Source organism: Nylanderia fulva, unplaced genomic scaffold (assembly GCF_048542155.1).
Source record: "Nylanderia fulva isolate GAGA-0341 unplaced genomic scaffold, ASM4854215v1 Scaffold48, whole genome shotgun sequence".
Classification (NCBI taxonomy): domain Eukaryota; kingdom Metazoa; phylum Arthropoda; class Insecta; order Hymenoptera; family Formicidae; genus Nylanderia; species Nylanderia fulva.
The window spans coordinates 278,150-300,845 of record NW_028190565.1 but is presented as its reverse complement, the minus strand read 5'-3'; the positions used below and the strand labels follow the sequence as shown (position 1 = coordinate 300,845).

The 22,696-nt window shown below is 26.8% G+C and overlaps 4 protein-coding genes across 6 annotated transcripts; all 4 read right to left on the bottom strand.

Moving 5' to 3' along the window:
* Positions 1-526: 526 nt before the first annotated feature.
* On the bottom strand, positions 527-4,933 carry LOC114938713 (odorant receptor 10-like). 2 transcript variants are annotated; one of them, XM_029312764.2, is made up of 7 exons: positions 4,903-4,933; positions 4,430-4,699; positions 3,627-4,098; positions 3,020-3,119; positions 2,722-2,850; positions 979-1,134; positions 527-609 (listed from the first exon to the last, which is right to left on the bottom strand). In XM_029312764.2, exons 1-7 carry the CDS (start codon positions 4,931-4,933, stop codon positions 556-558), a joined length of 1,212 nt encoding a protein of 403 aa, XP_029168597.2. In that variant the 3' UTR covers positions 527-555. The 2 variants fall into 2 exon arrangements, with proteins under 2 accessions (XP_029168597.2, XP_085342976.1); XM_085486850.1 differs by having other exon boundaries at positions 3,023-3,119.
* A 1,221-nt stretch (positions 4,934-6,154) lies between these two features.
* LOC114938715 (uncharacterized) lies at positions 6,155-7,884 on the bottom strand. Its single transcript, XM_085486785.1, has 4 exons — positions 7,436-7,884; positions 6,818-6,917; positions 6,589-6,714; positions 6,155-6,208 (listed from the first exon to the last, which is right to left on the bottom strand). The coding sequence occupies exons 1-4, from the start codon at positions 7,882-7,884 to the stop codon at positions 6,155-6,157; spliced, it is 729 nt and encodes a 242-aa protein (XP_085342911.1).
* A 556-nt stretch (positions 7,885-8,440) lies between these two features.
* On the bottom strand, positions 8,441-12,944 carry LOC114938711 (odorant receptor 10-like). Of its 2 annotated transcripts, none has more exons than XM_029312763.2 (7): positions 12,818-12,944; positions 12,345-12,614; positions 11,543-12,014; positions 10,936-11,035; positions 10,643-10,771; positions 8,873-9,028; positions 8,441-8,501 (listed from the first exon to the last, which is right to left on the bottom strand). In XM_029312763.2, the coding sequence occupies exons 1-7, from the start codon at positions 12,846-12,848 to the stop codon at positions 8,448-8,450; spliced, it is 1,212 nt and encodes a 403-aa protein (XP_029168596.1). In that variant the 5' UTR covers positions 12,849-12,944; the 3' UTR covers positions 8,441-8,447. The 2 variants fall into 2 exon arrangements, with proteins under 2 accessions (XP_029168596.1, XP_085342974.1); XM_085486848.1 differs by having other exon boundaries at positions 10,939-11,035.
* A 1,132-nt stretch (positions 12,945-14,076) lies between these two features.
* LOC114938714 (odorant receptor 10-like) lies at positions 14,077-16,676 on the bottom strand. Its single transcript, XM_029312765.2, has 7 exons — positions 16,558-16,676; positions 16,128-16,397; positions 15,384-15,852; positions 14,747-14,846; positions 14,518-14,643; positions 14,204-14,359; positions 14,077-14,130 (listed from the first exon to the last, which is right to left on the bottom strand). Exons 1-7 carry the CDS (start codon positions 16,643-16,645, stop codon positions 14,077-14,079), a joined length of 1,263 nt encoding a protein of 420 aa, XP_029168598.2. The 5' UTR covers positions 16,646-16,676.
* Between the last annotated feature and the right edge of the window lie 6,020 nt (positions 16,677-22,696).

The window sequence follows — 22,696 nt, the reverse complement described above, 5'->3', positions numbered from 1 at the left end:
GTAGCAGAATTTTTTCATACTTTATAACGTTCCACGAACGCGCGTTTAATTTGAAAATATAGTAGCACGTAATTGCATGTTATGTAGTGGAAAAAAATTTCTGCATAGCAAAAACTGCAGCAAAAAAAAAAACAAGTTACAATAAAGAAGGTATAGAATGTCGCATTTATGCTTTTACGTATGTTTTGTATATTAGGTGAACACAAGAACACATTTACTAATGTAACGTTAAATGCAATTGTGAACGCAGAAAATTTCAAGTTAAGAGTGTCGCTTCTTCTCTGCACGACAAGAACGCGATATCCAAATCTATATCTTGATCGGATCATTTAATGATAATAATGATTATAATATTAATAAAAAAGAATAACATAATTTATGTAAAATAGAGAACGTCGAGGTATGTAATCTAATTTCTTTCTTTTTTCTATGTATTTATTGCTTTTTATTAATAATGTTAACTCAAGGAAAATATATTTTTATTCCTCAGATTTTTATTTACTTAAATTAATGTTGTGCTAAAATGTAATGTCAAAATATCAGTTTAATTCTCCTTTAATTCTGCATTGTCAATAAAAATGATATGTAACCAGCCGATGTTTTTAGTAGCTGAAAATAAACATATCTATATATAAAAACTTTAAAAAACTATAAGATAAAATTTTTTAACAAATAAAATAATGACACAGTTATTTATGTTCTATTTCTACTCATAATTTCGATATTGAAATATCAAAACAGTTATAAAACAAAAACTTGCAATGTTAGCACAAAGTTTTTTCATTTTAATATCTGTCAGAAATAGTCAAAATATTATTAAATTTTCTCTATTTAAATGATAAAAATAATTATTTTATTTTATGGATATCAAAGAGGGAGAGAATGAGCGAAAAGGTGAAGAAATAAGAGAACAGAAGAAAGAAAAAGGGAAAGAGATAAAGGTAGAATAGTTACTAGAAAATATGCGAATAATCTTACGCTGCAAAAAGTAGTCATTGTTAGTGGAACAATATTTCCTGCAGTGATACGAAAAGGTTCCTGAACTCGTATCATTATTATAATAAGATTTCTCGCTTGTTTTGATTTCCATTTATACCACTCAAGATCGTATACAGTACGATATATTGTTTCACACTTATATATATATAACAAAAAAATACTATATAAAGTAAAAATAACATACCCATATTATTTGAAAATATCGACCATTTTTATAAATATTAAAAAATTAAATAATATTTAATTATATGTAAATATACAAAACAATAGTATCCCTTTCTAATCAATTATCGCAAATATTGTTGCTGCTTTTCCGCAATACTGATTAGTTGACTCGATTCACATTGTGTGTTATATTAATAGCATCAAATAATTGCTATCATGAAAATAAATAGTTTGACAGTTGCAAAATAAATAATAAAAATAATATTAATAATGCGCGCAAAGCGCATAAAAATACATTAATTAATTATGCAACGCATAGAAATTCAATATTTAAATCTTTAACAGAAAATACGAACGAAGAAATAAAATTTTCCACAAGAATCTTTTGTAATCAAATATCTATGCTTTTATTAGACTCGAGTAAGACTCCATCCACCCTACACATCCATCACACTGCGCGGCTCGCGCAAAACTGATTCTCGTTCGAGGTATCGCGAGCGCGAAACCGAGGTCACGTGGCCACTAGTCATGTGACCATCTGTTCCGCGCTTGTGATACTCCGTACGAGAATCAGTCTCGCGCGAGCCGCGCATCGTAGTGGATGTGTGGAATGTACTAATATGATCACGTGATCAGTTTCGCGCGAGCCATGTTACGTAGCGGACGCATACAGACGCACGAATCTAATGGAAGTGCAAATATTTTGATCGATAGATTTTTGTAGAAAATTATATTTTTTACTGTTAAACATTTATATGTTGAGTTTTTATGAACCACGTGATTAATAAGTATATATTTTTATGCTTGCATTGCAATAATAATTTTATACATGCATTGCTCGCTTCACGTACGTAATTATATTCGATCACGTTCGTAATTAAACTTAACAAAATAAGAAAAAAATATATAAAAAGATACATATATACAAAATAGTTCTTTAACAATATAATAGCAATTCGATAAATTAAAATTATGTACATAATAGAAATTTGGCAAATTAAAATTATGGTCATAGCATTAAGCAACTATCATTCCGAAAATTAACAATTTGACAGTTGTAAAATACTTAAACAATAGAAATGATACAAAAGAAGCACGCGCTCATGTTGTCTATAGTTCTTATAAGTTTTACATAAAAAGAAAACGAAATTAAACAATTGATTTATTTAATTGATTTATTGATTTATTTATCTGTATGATATGCGAGCGAAACGTTTTACATCAAGAAATTCTAATTTGAGTATCTCAATAAATAAACAAAAAATATTTTATTTATAGTTAACGAAATTAATTTTAATTAATGTTTAAAAGAATATACATATAAAATATATGTATATTATATTTAATATATGAAAAAATATTAAACACAATGAATTTTCAATATGGTAGTAAAAATGTGACTAAAAACAATGAAAAATACAACTATGACAAAATAATTTTTCATTAGTATAAAAATATGCTTAATAAAAACTTATTGCATAATGTGTATAAAACTTCAATAGACCGCAAATAATGTATATTATATTTAAGTATAAAACGTGTAAAGTTGTTACTTACTTGTTCTATTATTAATTCTCCAGCATAACAATAGAAAAACATTTGTAATAAAAGAGTAATGATTTCAACCATCATGTAGCATATTTGTAAGAAATTCTCAGCATTTATCTTCTCATTAGTATTAATTTCCTGAATAAAATTTTACTAATTATTAAAAATGGATCAATAATAATAATAAAAATAATAATAATACATAAATGCACACTACATCATGCACAAACTACTTATATACGTATCTTAGAAATTAATAAAACACATTTAACACAGTTTTATTTTAATATATGTTACCAAAACTTACAACAAGCAATACAAATCCAGCTAGACAAAATACAATGGCAAAATACATTATCGATCCTAGTATCATTAAAGTGAATATATTTTTGATATTATTAACGTACCTTCAAAGATAGAATACATTAAATATAGTTAATGTATATGAACATCAATAAAAACTGTACTTAATATAAATTGTACAAAAACACACGATTAATATTATACAATACATATATGATAATTATCTGATAATAACATATATAGTTATAGATAATTTTCTCGCGCATTGTAAGTGCATTGAAAATCACAATAAAATTTTCAAATTTGACAAATTAAATTTTAGAATCGCAATAATTTGATATAATTTAAATATTTTAAATGTAAGTAGAATGCACTATTTTTACAAAGAATGGTCTGCAATTTAATTTAAATACAAAACTTAAAAAAAAGATAAGAAGAAATCTCATTTATATATATAATAATATTTTTTAATCATCGAATATTATGCAATTAGATCACACATGAAAAGAAAGTTAAATATAAGAAAATAAGAATATTTAACTAAAAATCGATTTCTTCAAAAGTTTTGTTAAACTTTTGAAATTCTATCGTATCATAATTAAAATCCATACCTGATAAGTTTTAAGTGAGTTATTACGTTATTATTCAGAACTTTGTCGAAATCTTTTCCCGGGATCAAATTGATTAATCGACGTCTGAAATTTTCTAATTGACCGCAGACATGAAAAATCACGAATACGAAAAAAGTATCTATCGACATGTAAATTATCATAGCTAAAAGCAGCGATATGAATTGACTAAGATATGTTAACTCGAACTGTGGACTCTTATCTGTATCGTATAAATAATATGTTTGCAGCAATAATGGTCTGTTTTGATCCGTGAGATTTGTCACATGCCTGAACGATAAACCGAACCAAGGTAACATAGATACTACAATTAGTGTCAGTATGAACAGAACATTCAAATATATTACAAACAGTCGAGCAGTTCGCGAACGCTTTATCATTACATTTCTTTCTGCATCTATCAGATTCAATGACATCCAATCTTCTCTAATCATGTTTATAATTGATAAGATAACTTGAAAATGTAAAAGAAACGATATCAAAAATATGAAAATAATTAAATAAGTTATTTTTAATAATTGACTGTTTGTTAATTTATGTATTGTACATCGAAGAAAGTCACATAAAAGAGACACATATTATATATACAGTTAATTATAAGTATATAATTTTTGATCTTTAATATTTTTGAAATATATAATAATAAACAATAATAACAATATTTTCTGCAGTATGACTATAATAATAAATTAAGTGCAGTAATAGAATTCGACAAAGAAGAAATCTATATGTATAGCTACATCAAATTCTATTATATACGTACATATGTTCTATATAAATCATACCTGATTGCTTTCGTTGCATAATAATATATTTTAATAAAATCATCAGCGCAGGTAATGTAATTCGCAAATTGTCTATCATTAGCGTCATGTTACCCCAAACTCGTATAAGTGCATGTACAAGAGGAATACCCCAGACAAATGTTAGCATAATACAAATGAAAGCCGCACGATAGTTAGAACCGAGATTTTTTTTAGCAATTTCATCAAATTTAGGCCATAATCCGACCAATTCTAAGCTCAGGCGGTTTAATTCAATTGCCCATACGAAATCTTTAAGCAAGACTTATTTAAAAAAACTTGTTATAATTACAAATGCCTAAATGTAAAATTTTTTCAAAGCGTTGAAAATGCAATGTATGTACAATACATATTATATAAAATAATACAATATTTATAGTACTAATTTAAAAGCATATTGAAAATTTAATTTAATACATATAAATGAAAAATGTATGATATAAGCTTATTCATACCTTTGTAACCTGAAGATTCCGACTTATCCATGTCAAAGGCCAATATAAATGCGTGAAGAGAATAATTCCCTCTCTATGATGTTAAACGATTATCACATGCTTGTAAGGCGAATACAGCAACCTAACTGCATCGTCGAAGGCTACATTAAATATTTAAAATGCTACTATAGTCTTTTACAGTTTGCCTGTTTTGTAAAACTTTATAGACGTATTAATAGTTACAAACTATTATCTGTTTTCTTCTTCTCTGTTTTTTTTGACAGGCCGAGATGTATATTGTATCGCTATATATCATCGGTCTTGTACTAAAAGTTTTTTCGTACTTTAAAACTTTGTTACGTTCCATGTACGTTCGTCTATTGCGAAGATATAGTAACGTGTAATTACAGCGTGTTGTGTGGTTGAAAAAATTTTCCATAAAGCGAAATACAGCAAAAAAAAAAAAGAAAAAGGTACAATAAAGTAGTAGCGTCGCTTTACCGCTTTACATATTTTTCATGTTTGCAAGAACACATTCGACGTAATAGGAGTGCAGTAGACGGACAAATTTTTGAAATTGCAAATTTCTTCTTTTAATATACGAGAGAAATATTTAAACTTATAGTTTTCATCAAGCTATTTTTAAAACAATTATGATTGTAATTTTTAAACAAGAATAATTACGAGCCCATAAAAACACAGAAAATACATAAATGAAATAAAACGTTATTTTTCTATAAGGAATATAATTATTAATTTTTATTAATAATTTTAAGTGGAGAAAAACATATCCTGCAATTGCAAAAAAAGGAAGACGGACAAGGCACAGAGAAACTCAGTGATTTCGGTGCAAGAATTTTTATTTTCACGTGATATAACAAGAATGACAAAAGCGCACATGCATCAGGTAATGGAAAATCACTTTTACAACGACATTAGCGAGACATGTATCACAGAAAGAACGAAATGTCTAATTGTAAGTACGTATTTCATTATGATTGGTTGTACACTCAGACATATATGTGCGAGAAACAATAAAAATTACAATTAAGAAAAAAGTTTAACAAGTTCCATTTTATTCGAATTGAGAAGAGCAACCTCTTTTTATCGAAGCATACCTGGACATTATTTCCTATCACATGATAATGTATTTTACAATAAATTAATAGATGTCCATCGAACATATATAAACAATATAATATTTTCTGCAATAATATTAATTTAATTTTCATATTTTTTATCAAATAAATAATACTACATTACTATATGAATTTCAATTCCGCATTGCTAGTAGGATAGATACGTAGCCAGCCGATGTTTTTAATAGCTAAAAATAATATATATAAATCTTAAATAGCAAATAGCTTAACTATGTAAAAGCTGATTGTTAATAATCTTACGCTGCAAAAAGTGGTCATCGTTAGCGGAAGAACTTTTCCTGCAGTAATGCGAAAGGGTTCCTTAGTTAATAACATTAACGGAATAAGGTTTTTCGCTTCGCGCGATTTCCATGTATACCAATCCAAATTGCAAATAGTATAGTATACTGCATCGCACTTAATAAAAATGCACACATACATACACACACACACACATACACACACATATTATATATTATACATATATATGGACAAATATTAAACACATATATAATTTATATATATATATATATATATATATATATATATATATGAATATGCAACTTACATGTTCTGTTATTAATTCTCCTCCAAAGCAGTAGAAAAACGTTTGCGTAAGTAAACAGATGAGCACAACTACTGTGTAACTTATTTGTGAAAAATTTGCATTGTTTATATTTTCGTCAGTAATTACCTAAATAATTCAATCTTGTCAATTAATAAAAATAGATAAATATGAAGTAGATAATTACGTCACATGTACGTCAACAAACTATATATGTTATATTAGAACTTACAGTAAGAAATATAAATCCGCATAGACAAAATACCATACCAAACTTGAGTACCAATACAAACAATATAAATGTAAATGTATTTTCGACATTATTGGCATATCTGCATGAAAGTATTTATATATAAAAACATATTAATTATTGACAATCTCATGTTCAACATAGTAATTATAATTACATCTAAAAATAATTTTTATCTAATACTGTATTATTTATCAAGTTTATATTTCGATATTTTTTAATAATAATATGTATAAACAGTCTTTAAATTTTGTTTATTAAAAACAATAATTTAAAAGTAAAATAAAAATAAAAATTCAAATAAATGAGAAGTCTCAAAATTTTTATAATTTTAGTCAAAAAATGATTCCAAATTTTAATTCTAAATTAAATAAAAAAAAAGAATGTATAAAAAAACTATGACACAATACCTTAAAAGTATCAGTATACAAGTAAATAAGTTTAAAGTGAGAGAGAATAATGTCTATGACGTATCTAATAAGTTATTATTTAATTATTTAAAAATTCTTCTTCAAGATTTAATCTTTCTCAGAATTAATTCTGTGAAAATTTTATTATCAATTTAATTATTTTATTTATATTTTTACAGTCAAAACCTACCTTATCAGACGTAAATGAGTCACAACGCAGCTACTCAGAGCTTTATTGAAATCTTTGCCTGACGTCAAATTGACTATGTTATGTTTAAAGTTTTCTAACTGACCACACATATGAAGAATCACCAAGCCCAAAAGTGCATTTACCCCAACGTAAATTAATAATGCTTCCAAGACTGTTATGGCTTGAGCAAAAAACGTCAACTCAAATTGCAGACTTTTATCAGTGTCGTCAACGTAATAAGTTTGCATAGGTAATGGCTTATTCCGATCCGTGAGATTGGTTATCTGTCTGAGTGGTGCGTCGAAATAAGGGACAATGATGTAAAAAATAAATGCCAATGCTGTTGTAACGTAACTATAAATTTTTATAAGTCGAGCGGTCCAAGCGCGCTTTATTATTACATCCCTCTCTGCGCTTAACTTTAGCGTCAACCAATCCTCGGCTATCATGTTTATGATAGATAACAGAACTTACAATCATAAAAAACGCGCAATCGATAAAAAAATATAGACATTACATTAGTAGTTACTTGTGTGTTAATATGCATATCGAAAAGAAAACTATCGTACACATAACATAATTTATTCTATCAATAAAAATACATTGCGATAATAAAATATGTACATTTTTTATTTCGTTATCATAATCAGATGTGTGATTAATAAGTAATAAGTCAAACTCTCTAAAAAGAATTTTGCGAAGAAATAAAATTTCAAGTTAAGAGTGTCGCTTCTTCTCTGCACGACAAGAACGCGATATCCAAATCTATATCTTGATCTGATTATTTTTATGATAATAATGATTATAATATTAATAAAGAAGAATAACATAATTTACGTAAAATAGAGAACGTCGAGGTATGTAATCTAATTTCTTTCTTTTTTCTATGTATTTATTGCTTTTTATTAATAATGTTAATTCAAGGAAAATATATTTTTATTCCTCAGATTTTTATTTACTTGAACTAATGTTCTACTAAAATGTAATGTTAAAATATCAGTTTAATTCTCCTTTAATTCTGCATTGCCAATAAAAACGATATGTAACCAGCCGATGTTTTTAGTAGCTGAAAATAAACATATATATATATAAAAACTTTAAAAAAACTATAAGATAAAATTTTTTAACAAATAAAATAATGACACAGTTATTTATGTTCTATTTCTACTCATAATTTCGATATTGAAATATCAAAACAGTTATAAAACAAAAACTTGCAAAGTTAGCACAAAGGTTTTTTCATTTTAATATCTGTCAGAAATAGTCAAAATATTATTAAATTTTCTCTATTTAAATGATAAAAATAATTATTTTATTTTATGGATATCAAAGAGGGAGAGAATGAGCGAAAAGGTGAAGAAATAAGAAAACAGGAGAAAGAAAAAGGGAAAGAGATAGAGGTAGAATAGTTACTAGAAAATATACGAATAATCTTACGCTGCAAAAAGTAGTCATTGTTAGTGGAACAATATTTCCTGCTGTGATACGAAAAGGTTCCTGAACTCGTATCATTATTATAATAAGATTTCTCGCTTGTTTTGATTTCCATTTATACCACTCAAGATCGTATACAGTACGATATATTGTTTCACACTTAACAAAAAAATACTATATAAAGAAAAAATAATAGATCCATATTATTTGAAAATGTCGACCATTTTTATAAATATTAAAAAATTAAAAAAGATTTAATTATATGTAAATATACAAAACAATAATATCCCTTTCTAATCAATTATCGCAAATATTGTTGCTGCTTTTCCGCAATACTGATTAGTTGACTCGATTAACATTGTGTGTTATATTAATAGCATCAAATAATTGCTATCATGATGATAAATAGTTTGACAGTTGCAAAATAAATAATAAAAATAATATTAATAACGCGCGCAAAGCGCATAAAAATACATTAATTAATTATATGCAACGCATAAAAATTCAATATTTAAATCTTTAACAGAAAATACAAACAAAGAAATAAAATTTTCTACAAGAATCCTTTGTAATCAATTATCTATGCTTTTATTGGACTCGAGTGAGACTTCATACCCTACACATCCATCACACTGCGCGGCTCGCGCGAAACTGATTCTCGTTCGAGGTATCGCAAGCGCGAAACCGAGGTCACGTGGCCACTAGTCATGTGACCATCTGTTCCGCGCTCGTGATACCCCGTACAAGAATCAGTCTCGCGCGAGCCGCGCACCGTAGTGGGTGTGTGGAATGTACTAATATGATCACGTGATCAGTTTCGCGCGAGCCATGTTACGTAGCGGACGCATACAGAGGCACGAATCTAATGGAAGTGCAGATATTTTGATCGATAGATTTTTGTAGAAAATTAAATTTTTTACTTTAAAAAATTTATATATTGAGTTTTTATGAACCACGTAATTATTAAATATATATTTTTATGCATGCGTTGCAATAATAATTTTATACATGCATTGCAATTTTTAAGGTTTTACTATCAAAGAATAATATAACTACGCTTCACGTACGTAATTATATTCGATCACGTTCGTAATTAAACTTAACAAAATGAGAAAAAAATATATAAAAAGATACATATATACAAAATAATTTTCAAACAATATAATACTAATTCGGTAAATTAAAATTATGTACATAATAGAAATTTGGCAAATTAAAATTATGGTCATAGCATTAAGCAACTATCATTCCAAAAATTAAAAATTTGACAGTTGTAAAATACTTAAACAATAGAAATGATACAAAAAAAGCATGCGCTCATGTTGTCTATAGTTTTTATAAGTTTTACATGAAAAGAAAACGAAATCAAACAATTGATTTATTTAATTAATTTATTGATTTATTTATCTGTATGATACGCGAGCGAAACGTTTTACAACAAGCAATTTTAATTTGAGTATCTCAAAAAATAAACAAAAAATGTTTTATTTATAGTTAACGAAATTAATTTTAATTAATGTTTAAAAGAATATACATATAAAATATATGTATATTATATTTAATATATGAAAAAATATTAAACACAATGAATTTTCAATATGGTAGTAAAAATGTGACTAAAAACAATGAAAAATATAATTATGACAAAATAATTTTTTATTAGTATAAAAATATGCTTAATAAAAACTTATTGCATAATGTGTATAAAACTTCAATAGACCGCAAATAATGTATATTATATTTAAGTATAAAACGTGTAAAGTTGTTACTTACTTGTTCTATTATTAATTCTCCAGCATAACAATAGAAAAACATTTGTAATAAAAAAATAATGATAGCAAACATCATGTAGCATATTTGTAAGAAATTCTCAGCATTTATCTTCTCATTAGTATTAATTTCCTGAATAAAATTTTACTAATTATTAAAAATGGATCAATAATAATAAAAATAATAATAATACATAAATGCACACTACATCATGCACAAACTACATATACGTATCTTAGAAATTAATAAAACACATTTAACACAGTTTTATTTTAATATATGTTGCCAGAACTTACAACAAGCAATACGAATCCAGCTAGACAAAATACAATGGCAAAATACATTATCGATCCTAGCATCATTAAAGTGAATAAACTTTTGATATTATTAACGTACCTTCAAAAATAGAATACATTAAATATAGTTATTGTATATTAACATCAATAAAAACTGTACTTAATATAAATTGTACAAAAACACACGATTAATATTATACAATACATATATGATAATTATCTGATAATAACATATATATAGTTATAGATAATTTTCTCGCGCATTGTAAGTGCATTGAAAATCACAATAAAATTTTCAAATTTGACAAATTAAATTTTAGAATCGCAATATTTTGATATAATTTAAATATTTTAAATGTAAGTAGAATGCACTATTTTTACAAAGAATGGTCTGCAATTTAATTTAAATACAAAACTTAAAAAAAAGATAAGAAGAAATCTCATTTATATATATAATAATATTTTTTAATCATCGAATATTATGCATTTAGATCACATAAAAAGAAAGTTAAATATAAGAAAATAAAAATATTTAATTAAAAATCAATTTCTTCAAAAGTTTTGTTAAACTTTTGAAATTCTATCGTATCATAATTAAAATCCACACCTGATAAGTTTTAAGTGAGTCATTACGTTATTATTCAGAACTTTGTCGAATTCCTTTCCCGGGATCAAATTGATTAATCGACGTCTGAAATTTTCTAATTGACCGCAGACATGAAAAATCACGAATACGAAAAAAGTGTCTATCGACATGTAAATTATCATAGCTAAAAACAGCGATATGACTTGAGTAAGATATGTTAACTCGAACTGTGGACTCTTATCTGTATCGTATAAATAATATGTTTGCAGCAATAATGGTCTGTTTCGATCCGTGAGATTTGTCACATGCCTGAACGATAAACCGAACCAAGGTAACATAGTTACTACAATTATTGTCAGTATCAACAGAACATTTAAATATATTACAAACAGTCGAGCAGTTCGCGAACGCTTTATCATTACATTCCTCTCTGCATCTATCAGATTCAACGACATCCAATCTTCTCTAATCATGTTTATAATTGATAAGAGAACTTGAAAATGTAAAAGAAGCGATATCAAAAATATGAAAAATAATTAAATAAGTTATTTTTAATTATTGACTGTTTGTTAATTTATGTACATCGAAGAAAGTCACATAAAAGAGACACATATTATATATACAGTTAATTATAAGTATATAATTTTTGATCTTTAATATTTTTGAAATATATAATAATAAACAATGATAACAATATTTTCTGCAATATGACTATAATAATAAATTAAGTGCAGTAATAGAGTTCGACAAAGACGAGATCTATATGTATAGCTACATCAAATCTTATTATATACGTACATATATGTTCTAATATAAATCATACCTGATTGTTTTCGTTGCATAATAATATATTTTAATAAAATCATCAGCGCAGGTAATGTAACTCGCAAATTGTCTATCATTAGCGTCATGTTACCCCAAACTCGTATAAGTGCATGTACAAGAGGAATACCCCAGACAAATGTTAGCATAATACAAATGAAAGCCGCACGATAGTTAGAACCGAGATTTTTTTTAGCAATTCCATCAAATTTAGGCCATAATCCGACCAATTCTAAGCTCAGGCGGTTTAATTCAATTGCCCATACGAAATCTTTAAGCAAGACTTATTTAAAAAAACTTGTTATAATTACAAATGCCTAAATGTAAAATTTTTTCAAAGCGATAAAAATGTAATGGATGTACAATACATATTATATAAAATAATACAATATTTATAGTACTAATTTAAAAGCATATTGAAAATTTAATTTAATACATATAAATGAAAAATGTATGATATAAGCTTATTCATACCTTTGTAACCTGAAGATTCCGACTTATCCATGTCAAAGGCCAATATAAATGCGTGAAGAGAATAATTCCCTCTCTATGATGTTAAACGATTATCACATGCTTGTAAGGCGAATACAGCAACCTAACTGCATCGTCGAAGGCTACATTAAATATTTAAAATGCTACTATAGTCTTTTACAGTTGCCTGTTTTGTAAAACTTTATAGACGTATTAATAGTTACAAACTATTATCTGTTTTCTTCTTCTCTGTTTTTTTTGACAGGCCGAGATGTATATTGTATCGCTATATATCATCGGTCTTGTACTAAAAGTTTTTTCGTACTTTAAAACTTTGTTACGTTTCATGTACGTTCGTCTATTGCGAAGATATAGTAGCGTGTAATTACAGCGTGTTGTGTGGTTGAAAAAATTTTCCTTAAAGCGAAATACAGCAAAAAAAAGAAAAAAGAAAAAGGTACAATAAAGTGGTAGCGTCGCTTTACCGCTTTACATAATTTTCATGTTTGCAAGAACACATTCGACGTAATACGAGTGCAGTGAACGGACAAATATTTTAAATTGCAAATTTCTTCTTTTAATATACGAGAGAAATATTTAAACTTATAGTTTTCATCAAGCTATTTTTAAAGCAATTATGATTGTAATTTTTAAGCAAGAATAATTACGAGCCCATACAAACACAGAAAATACATAAATGACATAAAACGTTATTTTTCTATAAGAAATATAATTATTAATTTTTATTAATTATTTTAAGTGGAGAAAAACATATCCTGCAATTGCAAAAAAAGGAAGACGGACAAGGCACAGAGAAACTCAGTGATTTCGGTGCAAGAACTTTTATTTTCACGTGCTATAACAAGAATGACAAAAGCGCACATGCATCAGGTAATGGAAAATCACTTTGACAACGACATTAGCGAGACATGTATCACAGAAAGAACAAAATGTCTAATTGTAAGTACGTATTTCATTATGATTGGTTGCACACTCAGACATATATGTGCGAGAAACAATAAAAACTACAATTAAGAAAAAAGTTTAACAAGTTCCATTTTATTCGAATTGAGAAGAGCAACCTTTTTTTATCGAAGCATATCTGGACATTATTTCCTATCACATGATAATGTATTTTACAATAAATTAATATCATAAATGTCCATCAAGCATATATAAACAATATAATATTTTCTGCAATAATATTAATTTAATTTTCATATTTTTTATCAAATAAATAATACTACATTACTATATGAATTTCAATTCCGCATTGCTAGTAGGATAGATACGTAGCCAGCCGATGTTTTTAATAGCTAAAAATAATATATATAAATCTTAAATAGCAAATAGCTCAACTATGTAAAAGCTGATTGTTAATAATCTTACGCTGCAAAAAGTGGTCATCGTTAGCGGAAGAACTTTTCCAGCAGTAATACGAAAGGGTTCCTTAGTTAATAACATTAACGGAATAAGGTTTTTCGCTTCGCGCGATTTCCATGTATACCAATCCAAATTGCAAATAGTATAGTATACTGCATCGCACTTAATAAAAATGCACACATACATACACACACACACACACATACACACACATATTATATATTATACATATATATGGACAAATATTAAACACATATATAATTTATATATATATATATATATATATATATATATTATATATATATGAATATGCAACTTACATGTTCTGTTATTAATTCTCCTCCAAAGCAGTAGAAAAACGTTTGCGTAAGTAAACAGATGAGCACAACTACTGTGTAACTTATTTGTGAAAAATTTGCATTGTTTATATTTTCGTCAGTAATTACCTAAATAATTCAATCTTGTCAATTAATAAAAATAGATAAATATGAAGTAGATAATTACGTCACATGTACGTCAACAAACTATATATGTTATATTAGAACTTACAGTAAGAAATATAAATCCGCATAGACAAAATACCATACCAAACTTGAGTACCAATACAAACAATATAAATGTAAATGTATTTTCGACATTATTGGCATATCTGCATGAACGTATTTATATATAAAAACATATTAATTATTGACAATCTCATGTTTAACATAGTAATTATAATTACATTTAAAAATAATTTTTATCTAATACTATATTATTTATCAAGTTTATATTTCGATATTTTTTAATAATAATATGTATAAACAGTCTTTAAATTTTGTTTATTAAAAACAATAATTTAAAAGTAAAATAAAAATAAAAATTCAAATAAATGAGGAGTCTCAAAATTTTTATAATTTTAGTCAAAAAAAGATTCCAAATTCCAATTTTAAATAAAATAAAAAAAAAGAATGTATAAAAAAAATGTGACAAATGTGAAAAACTATGACACAATACGCTAAAAATATCAGTATACAAGTAAATAAGTTTAAAGTGAGAGAGAATAATGTCTATGACTTAACTAATAAGTTATTATATAATAATTTAAAAATTCTTTTTCAAGATTTCATCTTTCTCAGAATTAATTCTGTGAAAATTTTATTATCAATTTAATTATTTTATTTATATTTTTACAGTCAAATCCTACCTTATCAGACGTAAATGAGTCACAACGCAGCTACTCAGAGCTTTATTGAAATCTTTGCCTGACGTCAAATTGACTATGTTATGTTTAAAGTTTTCTAACTGACCACACATATGAAGAATCACCAACCCCAAAAGTGCATTTACCCCAACGTAAATTAATAATGCTACCAAGACTGTTATGGCTTGAGCAAGAAACGTCAACTCAAATTGCAGACTTTTATCAGTGTCGTAAACGTAATAAGTTTGCATAGGTAATGGCTTATTCCGATCCGTGAGATTGGTTATCTGTCTGAGTGGTGCGTCGAAATAAGGGACAATGATGTAAAAAATAAATGCCAATGCTGTTGTAACGTAACTATAAATTATTATTAGTCGAGCGGTCCAAGCGCGCTTTATCATTACATCCCTCTCTGCGCTTAACTTTAGCGTCAACCAATCCTCGGCTATCATGTTTATGATAGATGACAGAACTTACAAATATAAAAAACGCGCAATCGGTAAAAAAATATAGACATTACATTAGCAGTTACTTGTGTGTTAATATGCATATCGAAACGAAAACTATCGTAAATATAACATAATTTATTCCAACAATAAAAATACATTGCGATAATAAAATATGTACATTTTTTATTTCGTTATTATAATCAGATGTGTGATTAATTAGTAATAAGTCAAACTCTCTAAAAGGATTTTACGAAGAAATAAAATGTGAATGCTTTGCATCAAATAGTTCTAGACATACCTGTTCGTTTCCATCGCATGATAACAAGTTCAAATAAAATTGTTATCAAAATTAATGTAAGTCGTAAGTTCTCTATCATTAGTGTCATGTGGCCCCAAACTCGCATAAGCGCATGTACCATAGGAATACCAGTAACTAGTGCTATCATAATAAAAGCAAAACTCGCAAGAATGTCAGAACCGAATCTTCTTTTAATGATTCCGTCAGTTGTCGGCCATAAACCAACTATTTCTAAATTCAGACGGTTTAATCCAATTGCCCATATTAAATCTTTAAGTAAAATTATTTTTTTCTAACTTAAATAGTAATTATTTTACAAAATATAATTTAAATATATAAATATATTGCAATACACTTTAAACTTAAAATCATATTGGAAATTTAATGTACATTATAAGTGGAAAATATAAATGACATATAGGCTTCGTACCTTTATAATCTGAAGATTCCGACTTGTCCATTTCGAGGACTAATATGAATGTGTCGAAGAGATGGTGATCATCGTATTCTCTTCCCATTTATGATAAAATAACTATCACGCATGCTCGCGAAACGAGTGCAATAACCTGGATGCGTTATAGAAGGATGTATTAAATATTAATGATGCTACTTCTACTCGTTTTCAGTTCTCTGTTTCGTATTAAAACTTTATAGGAGGAATAATACTTGCAAACTTATTTTTTGCTTCCTCCTTTCATTTTACAAGATGTATACATGTAATGTATATTGTATAGCTTATATATTATTGATTTTATATTAAAAGTTTTTCGTACTTCTCTACATCCCATGTACCTACATGCGCTTACTATGAATAAGATAGACACGTAATTACATATTATGTGGTTGAAAAAATTTCTTGCGTAATACTGTAAAACAGAAAAAAAGAGTATAATAAAGTATAGAATGTCGTTTTACATATTTTTTGCACATTTAGTACAAGAGCACGTTATTTGACATAACATCGAATACAGTGAATGGAGAAAAATATTTAATTGAGAGTTTCTTTTTTCTTTTAATATATGAGAAGAATGCAAAATTTAAACCTATAATTATCGTGCTAATTTTTAAACAATTGTGATTGTAACCTACAAATAAGACTAATATAATTTACGATTACATAGGAAAAATATAAGAAACTAGTAAATAAAATAAATAATGTAAAATGTATTTTTACTATAAGGAATATAATTATTAATATTTAGTAATTTTACCCCAAGAGACATATGCATATATTCTTTTATTTATTTGATAGATGGAAGTGCTAATAGAAATAAAAGAAAAAAATACAAAAAAACGTGCGAAGAAAAGAAAAAATCTATCTGTCCCACACGCAAATACAGTATTATTTCTGTAAAAGAAAATAGACAGCAAAAAGAAACAACACAGGAGGCGCGAAAAAATTAAGTGATTTTGGTACGAGAGCTTTTTTCGATTGCTGTTATATCAAGAATAGCAAAAGCGGATATGCAGTAAATAAGGTAAACAAAAAAAAAATCAAAAATTATTTTGATAATGACATCAGCGAGACATGCATCAATTGAGTATCTATGCAAATCATATTTTAACGTGATTGATTCCACACTTTTGCATTTGTATATGATGAAAATTAACAATAAAAGAAAATATTTAAATAATAAATTCCGATTTATTTGATATGAAAAAAATGGAACACAAGAATCTCATATTTATATCGAAGCATCCGATTCTGGGCACTTTCATATTATACTAATATATTTTACAATAATTATACTTTAAACAATTGGTAATATGAATTTCAATTGTTCTTTGCTAGTAGAAAAGATATATAGCCAGCCGAAGTTTTCAATATCTGAAAACAATATATATTTTGTATATATATTCAAGGAAAAAGATTTTAAAGAGAAATAATAAGTTTTTACAAAAATATATGATAACATACTTATGTGCTCTTTATTTAATATAGATTAAAATGAATATATTAAAATTCTTTATATTTATATAAATATTAGAAAGACACTCTTTTGTGTGTGGTAAAAGGCTAATACTAACAATAAGATAAAAATTATAATATTTATAAAAAATATTTTATTTTAATTATCTCTTTCTCTTTTTCCCATAGATATTAAGGATAAATAATTATATAATTAATAATTAAATTTTAATATAGAGTCAAAAAGTGATAGCTAAACTATGTAAGACAGATTATTAATAACCCTACATTACAAAAAGTGGCCATTGTTAGCGGAAGAATTTTTCCTGCAGTAATGCAAATCGGTTTCTTCGTTGATAACATTAGCAGAATAAGGTTTTTCGCCTTATGTGGTTCCCATGTATACCAGTCCAGATTACAAATAGTACGGTATATTGCATCGCACTTATAAAAATAAATACACATATATTTTATTAATTATACAAATAATAATAGATGACTAAAGGCGTGCTACAGGCTAATATTATACAGACAAGTAAACATATATCAGATTTTAACTGGACTAGTGAGGTTTATTTTTGCGTTGAAGAGATACATGTTTATTTGCAAATGGTAGTAATTTTGAGTATTTTTATAACAAGAACTCAACATTTTTACATTGCTTTTTTATTGTAGTTTTGACATGACTTTGACTATGTGTGGCAATTTTATTCGTCAAGAAACGAACTATAATAATACGTAATCAGAAGAACTTATTGTCAGTTTAAAAAAAAAGTGTCTTTGAAATGAGCTTAACGACTTTACTCATAAAAAATGGAATTCAAATAATACATAATACCCGCTTTGATGCCAAATAGTCATCGAAAAATTAGAATTGCATATCTCGCTCAATTTCGGCAATATTAGTCTGTAATATCTTTAGTCATCCGCCCTGTAAATACATATAATATATATGTACAATATACAGTGTGTTCAGCGTAAGGGTCCGTACGATTTTTAAGACGTTTTTGATAGTGTAAAAAATTTATATAGTGAAAAATCTGTTTTACGTAAAATATATTTCATGTAATAAAGAAATTAAAAAAATTTTTTTATCTACATTTATCATAAATTGCAAAATTGATTAATATAATATACAATGCTACTGTATTGTATGTATAAATATGTGATTTACTTGTGCAGATATTAAATCTCCGCCAAAGCAGTAAATAAACATTTGCATAAGCTGAGAAATGACAGTTATTAACGCATAACTTAATTGTGACAACATTGCGGTGTTCATATTTTCGTCAGTAATCACCTAAATAAAAAATATCTCATTAATTAATAAAACAGATTGATATGAAATAAATAAATAATCACGCCACATATATACGTCAACAAATATATTATACTATAACTTACAATAATTAATATAAATCCGCATAGACAAAATATTATAATAAATTGGAGTACAATCACAAATAATATTAGTGTAAATGTATTTTCGACATTATTGGCAAATCTACATGAACATATAAATATACAATTATAAATTATATTCTCTTCATATTAAATATACATATAGTAATAATTACATATAAAAATTTTTTACAATTAATATTACACTATTTATCAAATTTATATTTTGGCATTTCTTAATAATATTAATTAGTCTTCAAATCGTGTAATTATTAAATATAAAAACAAGAATGTCGATAAATGAGAAATTTCGATAAATTTAAATAGACAATATTTATAAAATAAATGGACCAATTTCACATTAAATAAAAAAAATTACGCAAATGTAAATTTGTATACTGCTTCTTTATTATATTATTTCTCTCATTAAGATAGTTTTTAGAGATGTGCGAATTATTCGAATTCGAATCGACGTAGTTCGAAATTGAAAGATTCGATAACATCGAATCACTGCAATTCGAATTCGAATCAAAGAACCGCGTAAGAAGACTTAAAATCCGTTTAATTCTATTGTTTAATTCTATACGCGTTGATTCGATTCGAATTCGAAATATGGGTGATTCGATTCGATTCGATTCGGCGATATTTTTGTCGATTCGATTTGATTCGAGTTGTTTTTTTTGCAAATTCGATTCGATTCGATTCGAATTAGAAAATCTTGATTTGCACATCTCTAATAGTTTTCAATTATGACAAAAAATGGTGAGGAAGTAATATGCAAGTTAAGTTTCCTCTATGAGGGGGCCAAAATTGAAAAATCATCGCTAACATAACATTAAGATTTTTTGATATAGATATATTTATTATTATTTATTATTAATTAATAAATCTAAAAATCTTTCTCTAAGATCTAAAGTTTCTCAGAAATTCTGCAGAAATTTCATTGTATTGTTAAAACCAAAACCCACCTGATCAGACGTAAATGAGTGAATATGCAACTACTCAGAGCTTTATTGAAATCTTTGCATGAAGTCAAACTGTTTAGTTGATGTTTGAAATTCTCCAACTGACCATCCATGTGAAGAATCGCAAATCCCAAAAATCCACTTACCCCAATGTAAATGCATATTGCCAGCAGAACTGCTAAGGCTTGAGCAAAAAACGTCAACTCAAATTGCAGACTTTTATCAGTGTCGTAAACATAATAAGTTTGCAGAGGTAAAGGCTTGTTCCGATCCGTGAGATTTGTCAACTGTCTAAGTGGTGAGTGGAAATAAGGTATAATAATAAGACAAGTATATGCCGGTATTGTTACAACAGCGGCAAAAATTGTAACTAATCGGGCGATCCAAGCGCGCTTTATCATTACATCTCTCTCTGTGTCTAACTTTAGCCTTAACCAGTCCTCCTCTATCATGATAATGATGGATGATATCACTGGCAAATAAAAAAAACGTAATATCCGATAAAGAAATATCGAATATAACATTAGAAGATACTTATTAACATAGATATCGAAAAGAAAATTATCGTACACATATCTTAATTTATTCCAACATTAAAATGCATTATGATAAAAATTATGTATATTTCTTTTACTGCCATAATATATTATGTGACTATAGTAATTAAATCCTCTAAAAAGAATTTTATAAAGATATAAAACGTGAATGCTTTGAATTAATTAATTCTATTCATACCTGTTTGTTTCCATCGCATTATAACAAATTCCAATAAAATAGTGAAAATAGCTAATGTCACTTTTATATTGTCTATCATTAGCGCCATATCACCCGAAACTCGTATAAGCGCATGTACCATAGGAATACCAATGACAAATGCTAGCATAATAAAATTGAAACCCGCACAAATGTCAGAACCGAGTCTTCTTTTGGAGACTTCATTAGTTTTAGGCCATAAACCGGCCAATTCTAAATTGAGACGGTTTATTCCAATTGCCCACACAAAATCTAATAAAATTTTTTTAAGTTGAGTAGTAATTACAAATTTGTACATACATTGTAAAACTTTTATTAAAATGATAAAAATGCAATGCACGTATTTGTTACATATAATAAATACATTTATAACACAATTCTTACTTAAAAATTATAAGTAGAAAATGTATAAAATAGGCTTCGTACCTTTGTAACCTGAAGATTCCGACTTGTCCATTTCGAGGACTAATATGAATGTGTCGAAGAGATGGTGATCATCGTATTCTCTTCCCATTTATGATAAAATAACTATCACGCATGCTCGCGAAACAAGTGCAATAACCTTGATGCGTTATAGAAGGATGCATTAAATATTAATGATGCAACTTCTACTCGTTTTCAGTTCTCTGTTTCGTATTAAAACTTTATAGGAGGAATAATACTTGCAAACTTATTTATTTCTTCTTTTTTTTTTTACAAGATGTATACAGGGAATGTATATTGTATCGCTTATATATTATAGACCTTATATTAAAAGTTTTTTCATACTTCTCTACATTTCATATACCTATATGCGCTTACTATGAAGAAGATGAACATGTAATTACATGTTGTGTAGTTGAAAAAATTTTTTGCGTGATACTATAAAACATAAAAGAAGAGTACGATAAAGTACAGAATGTCGTTTTACATATTTTTTGCACATTTAGTACAAGAGCACGTTATTTGACATAACATCGAATACAGTGAATGGAGAAAAATATTTAATTGAGAGTTTCTTTTTTCTTTTAATATATGAGAGGAATGCAAAATTTAAATCTATAATTATCGTGCTAATTTTTAAACAATTGTGATTGTAACCTGCAGATAAAACTAATATCATTTACGATTACATAGGAAAAATATAAGAAACTCGTAAATAAAATAAATAATGTAAAATTTATTTTTACTATAAGAAATATAATTATTAATTTTTAGTAATTTTACCCCAAGAGACATATGCATATATCCTTTTATTTATTTGATAGATGGAAGGGTTAATAGAAAAAAATACAAAAAAAGACGTGCGAAGAAAAGAAGAAATCTATCTGTCCCACACGCAAGTACAGTATTATTTCTGTAAAAAAAATAGACAGCAGAAAAAAACAACACAGGAGGCGCGAAAAAATTAAGTGATTTTGGTACGAGAGCTTTTTTGGATTGCTGTTATATCAAGAATAGCAAAAGCGGATATGCAGTAAATAAGGTAAGCAAAAAAAAATCAAAAATTATTTCGATAATGACATCAGCGAGGCATGCATCAATTGAGTATCTATGCAGAT

Bases quoted from the DNA above. Each gene is read 5' to 3' on its own strand.
- LOC114938711 (XM_029312763.2), bottom strand. From the start codon at position 12,848: ATGGATAAGTCGGAATCTTCAGGTTACAAAG. The intron at 10,772-10,935 runs GTAAGTTCTGGC...AATTTTATTCAG, and splicing joins CTGGATTCGTATTGCTTGTT to GAAATTAATACTAATGAGAA. The intron at 8,502-8,872 runs GTAAGATTATTC...GTTTATTTTCAG, and splicing joins CAATGACTACTTTTTGCAGC to CTACTAAAAACATCGGCTGG.
- LOC114938714 (XM_029312765.2), bottom strand. From the start codon at position 16,645: ATGGGAAGAGAATACGATGATCACCATCTCTTCGACACATTCATATTA. The intron at 14,644-14,746 runs GTAAGTTCTAAT...TGAATTATTTAG, and splicing joins GCGGATTTATATTTCTTACT to GTAATTACTGACGAAAATAT. The intron at 14,131-14,203 runs GTAAGATTATTA...TATTATTTTTAG, and splicing joins CGATGACCACTTTTTGCAGC to CTATTAAAAACATCGGCTGG.
- LOC114938713 (XM_029312764.2), bottom strand. From the start codon at position 4,933: ATGGATAAGTCGGAATCTTCAGGTTACAAAG. The intron at 4,700-4,902 runs GTATGAATAAGC...TCTTGCTTAAAG, and splicing joins GGAATCTTCAGGTTACAAAG to ATTTCGTATGGGCAATTGAA. The intron at 3,120-3,626 runs GTATGGATTTTA...CTATCTTTGAAG, and splicing joins ACTCACTTAAAACTTATCAG to GTACGTTAATAATATCAAAA.
- LOC114938715 (XM_085486785.1), bottom strand. From the start codon at position 7,884: ATGATAGCCGAGGATTGGTTGACGCTAAAGTTAAGCGCAGAGAGGGAT. The intron at 6,918-7,435 runs GTAGGTTTTGAC...ACTTTCATGCAG, and splicing joins ACTCATTTACGTCTGATAAG to ATATGCCAATAATGTCGAAA. The intron at 6,209-6,588 runs GTAAGTTGCATA...TATTATTTTTAG, and splicing joins GAGAATTAATAACAGAACAT to CTATTAAAAACATCGGCTGG.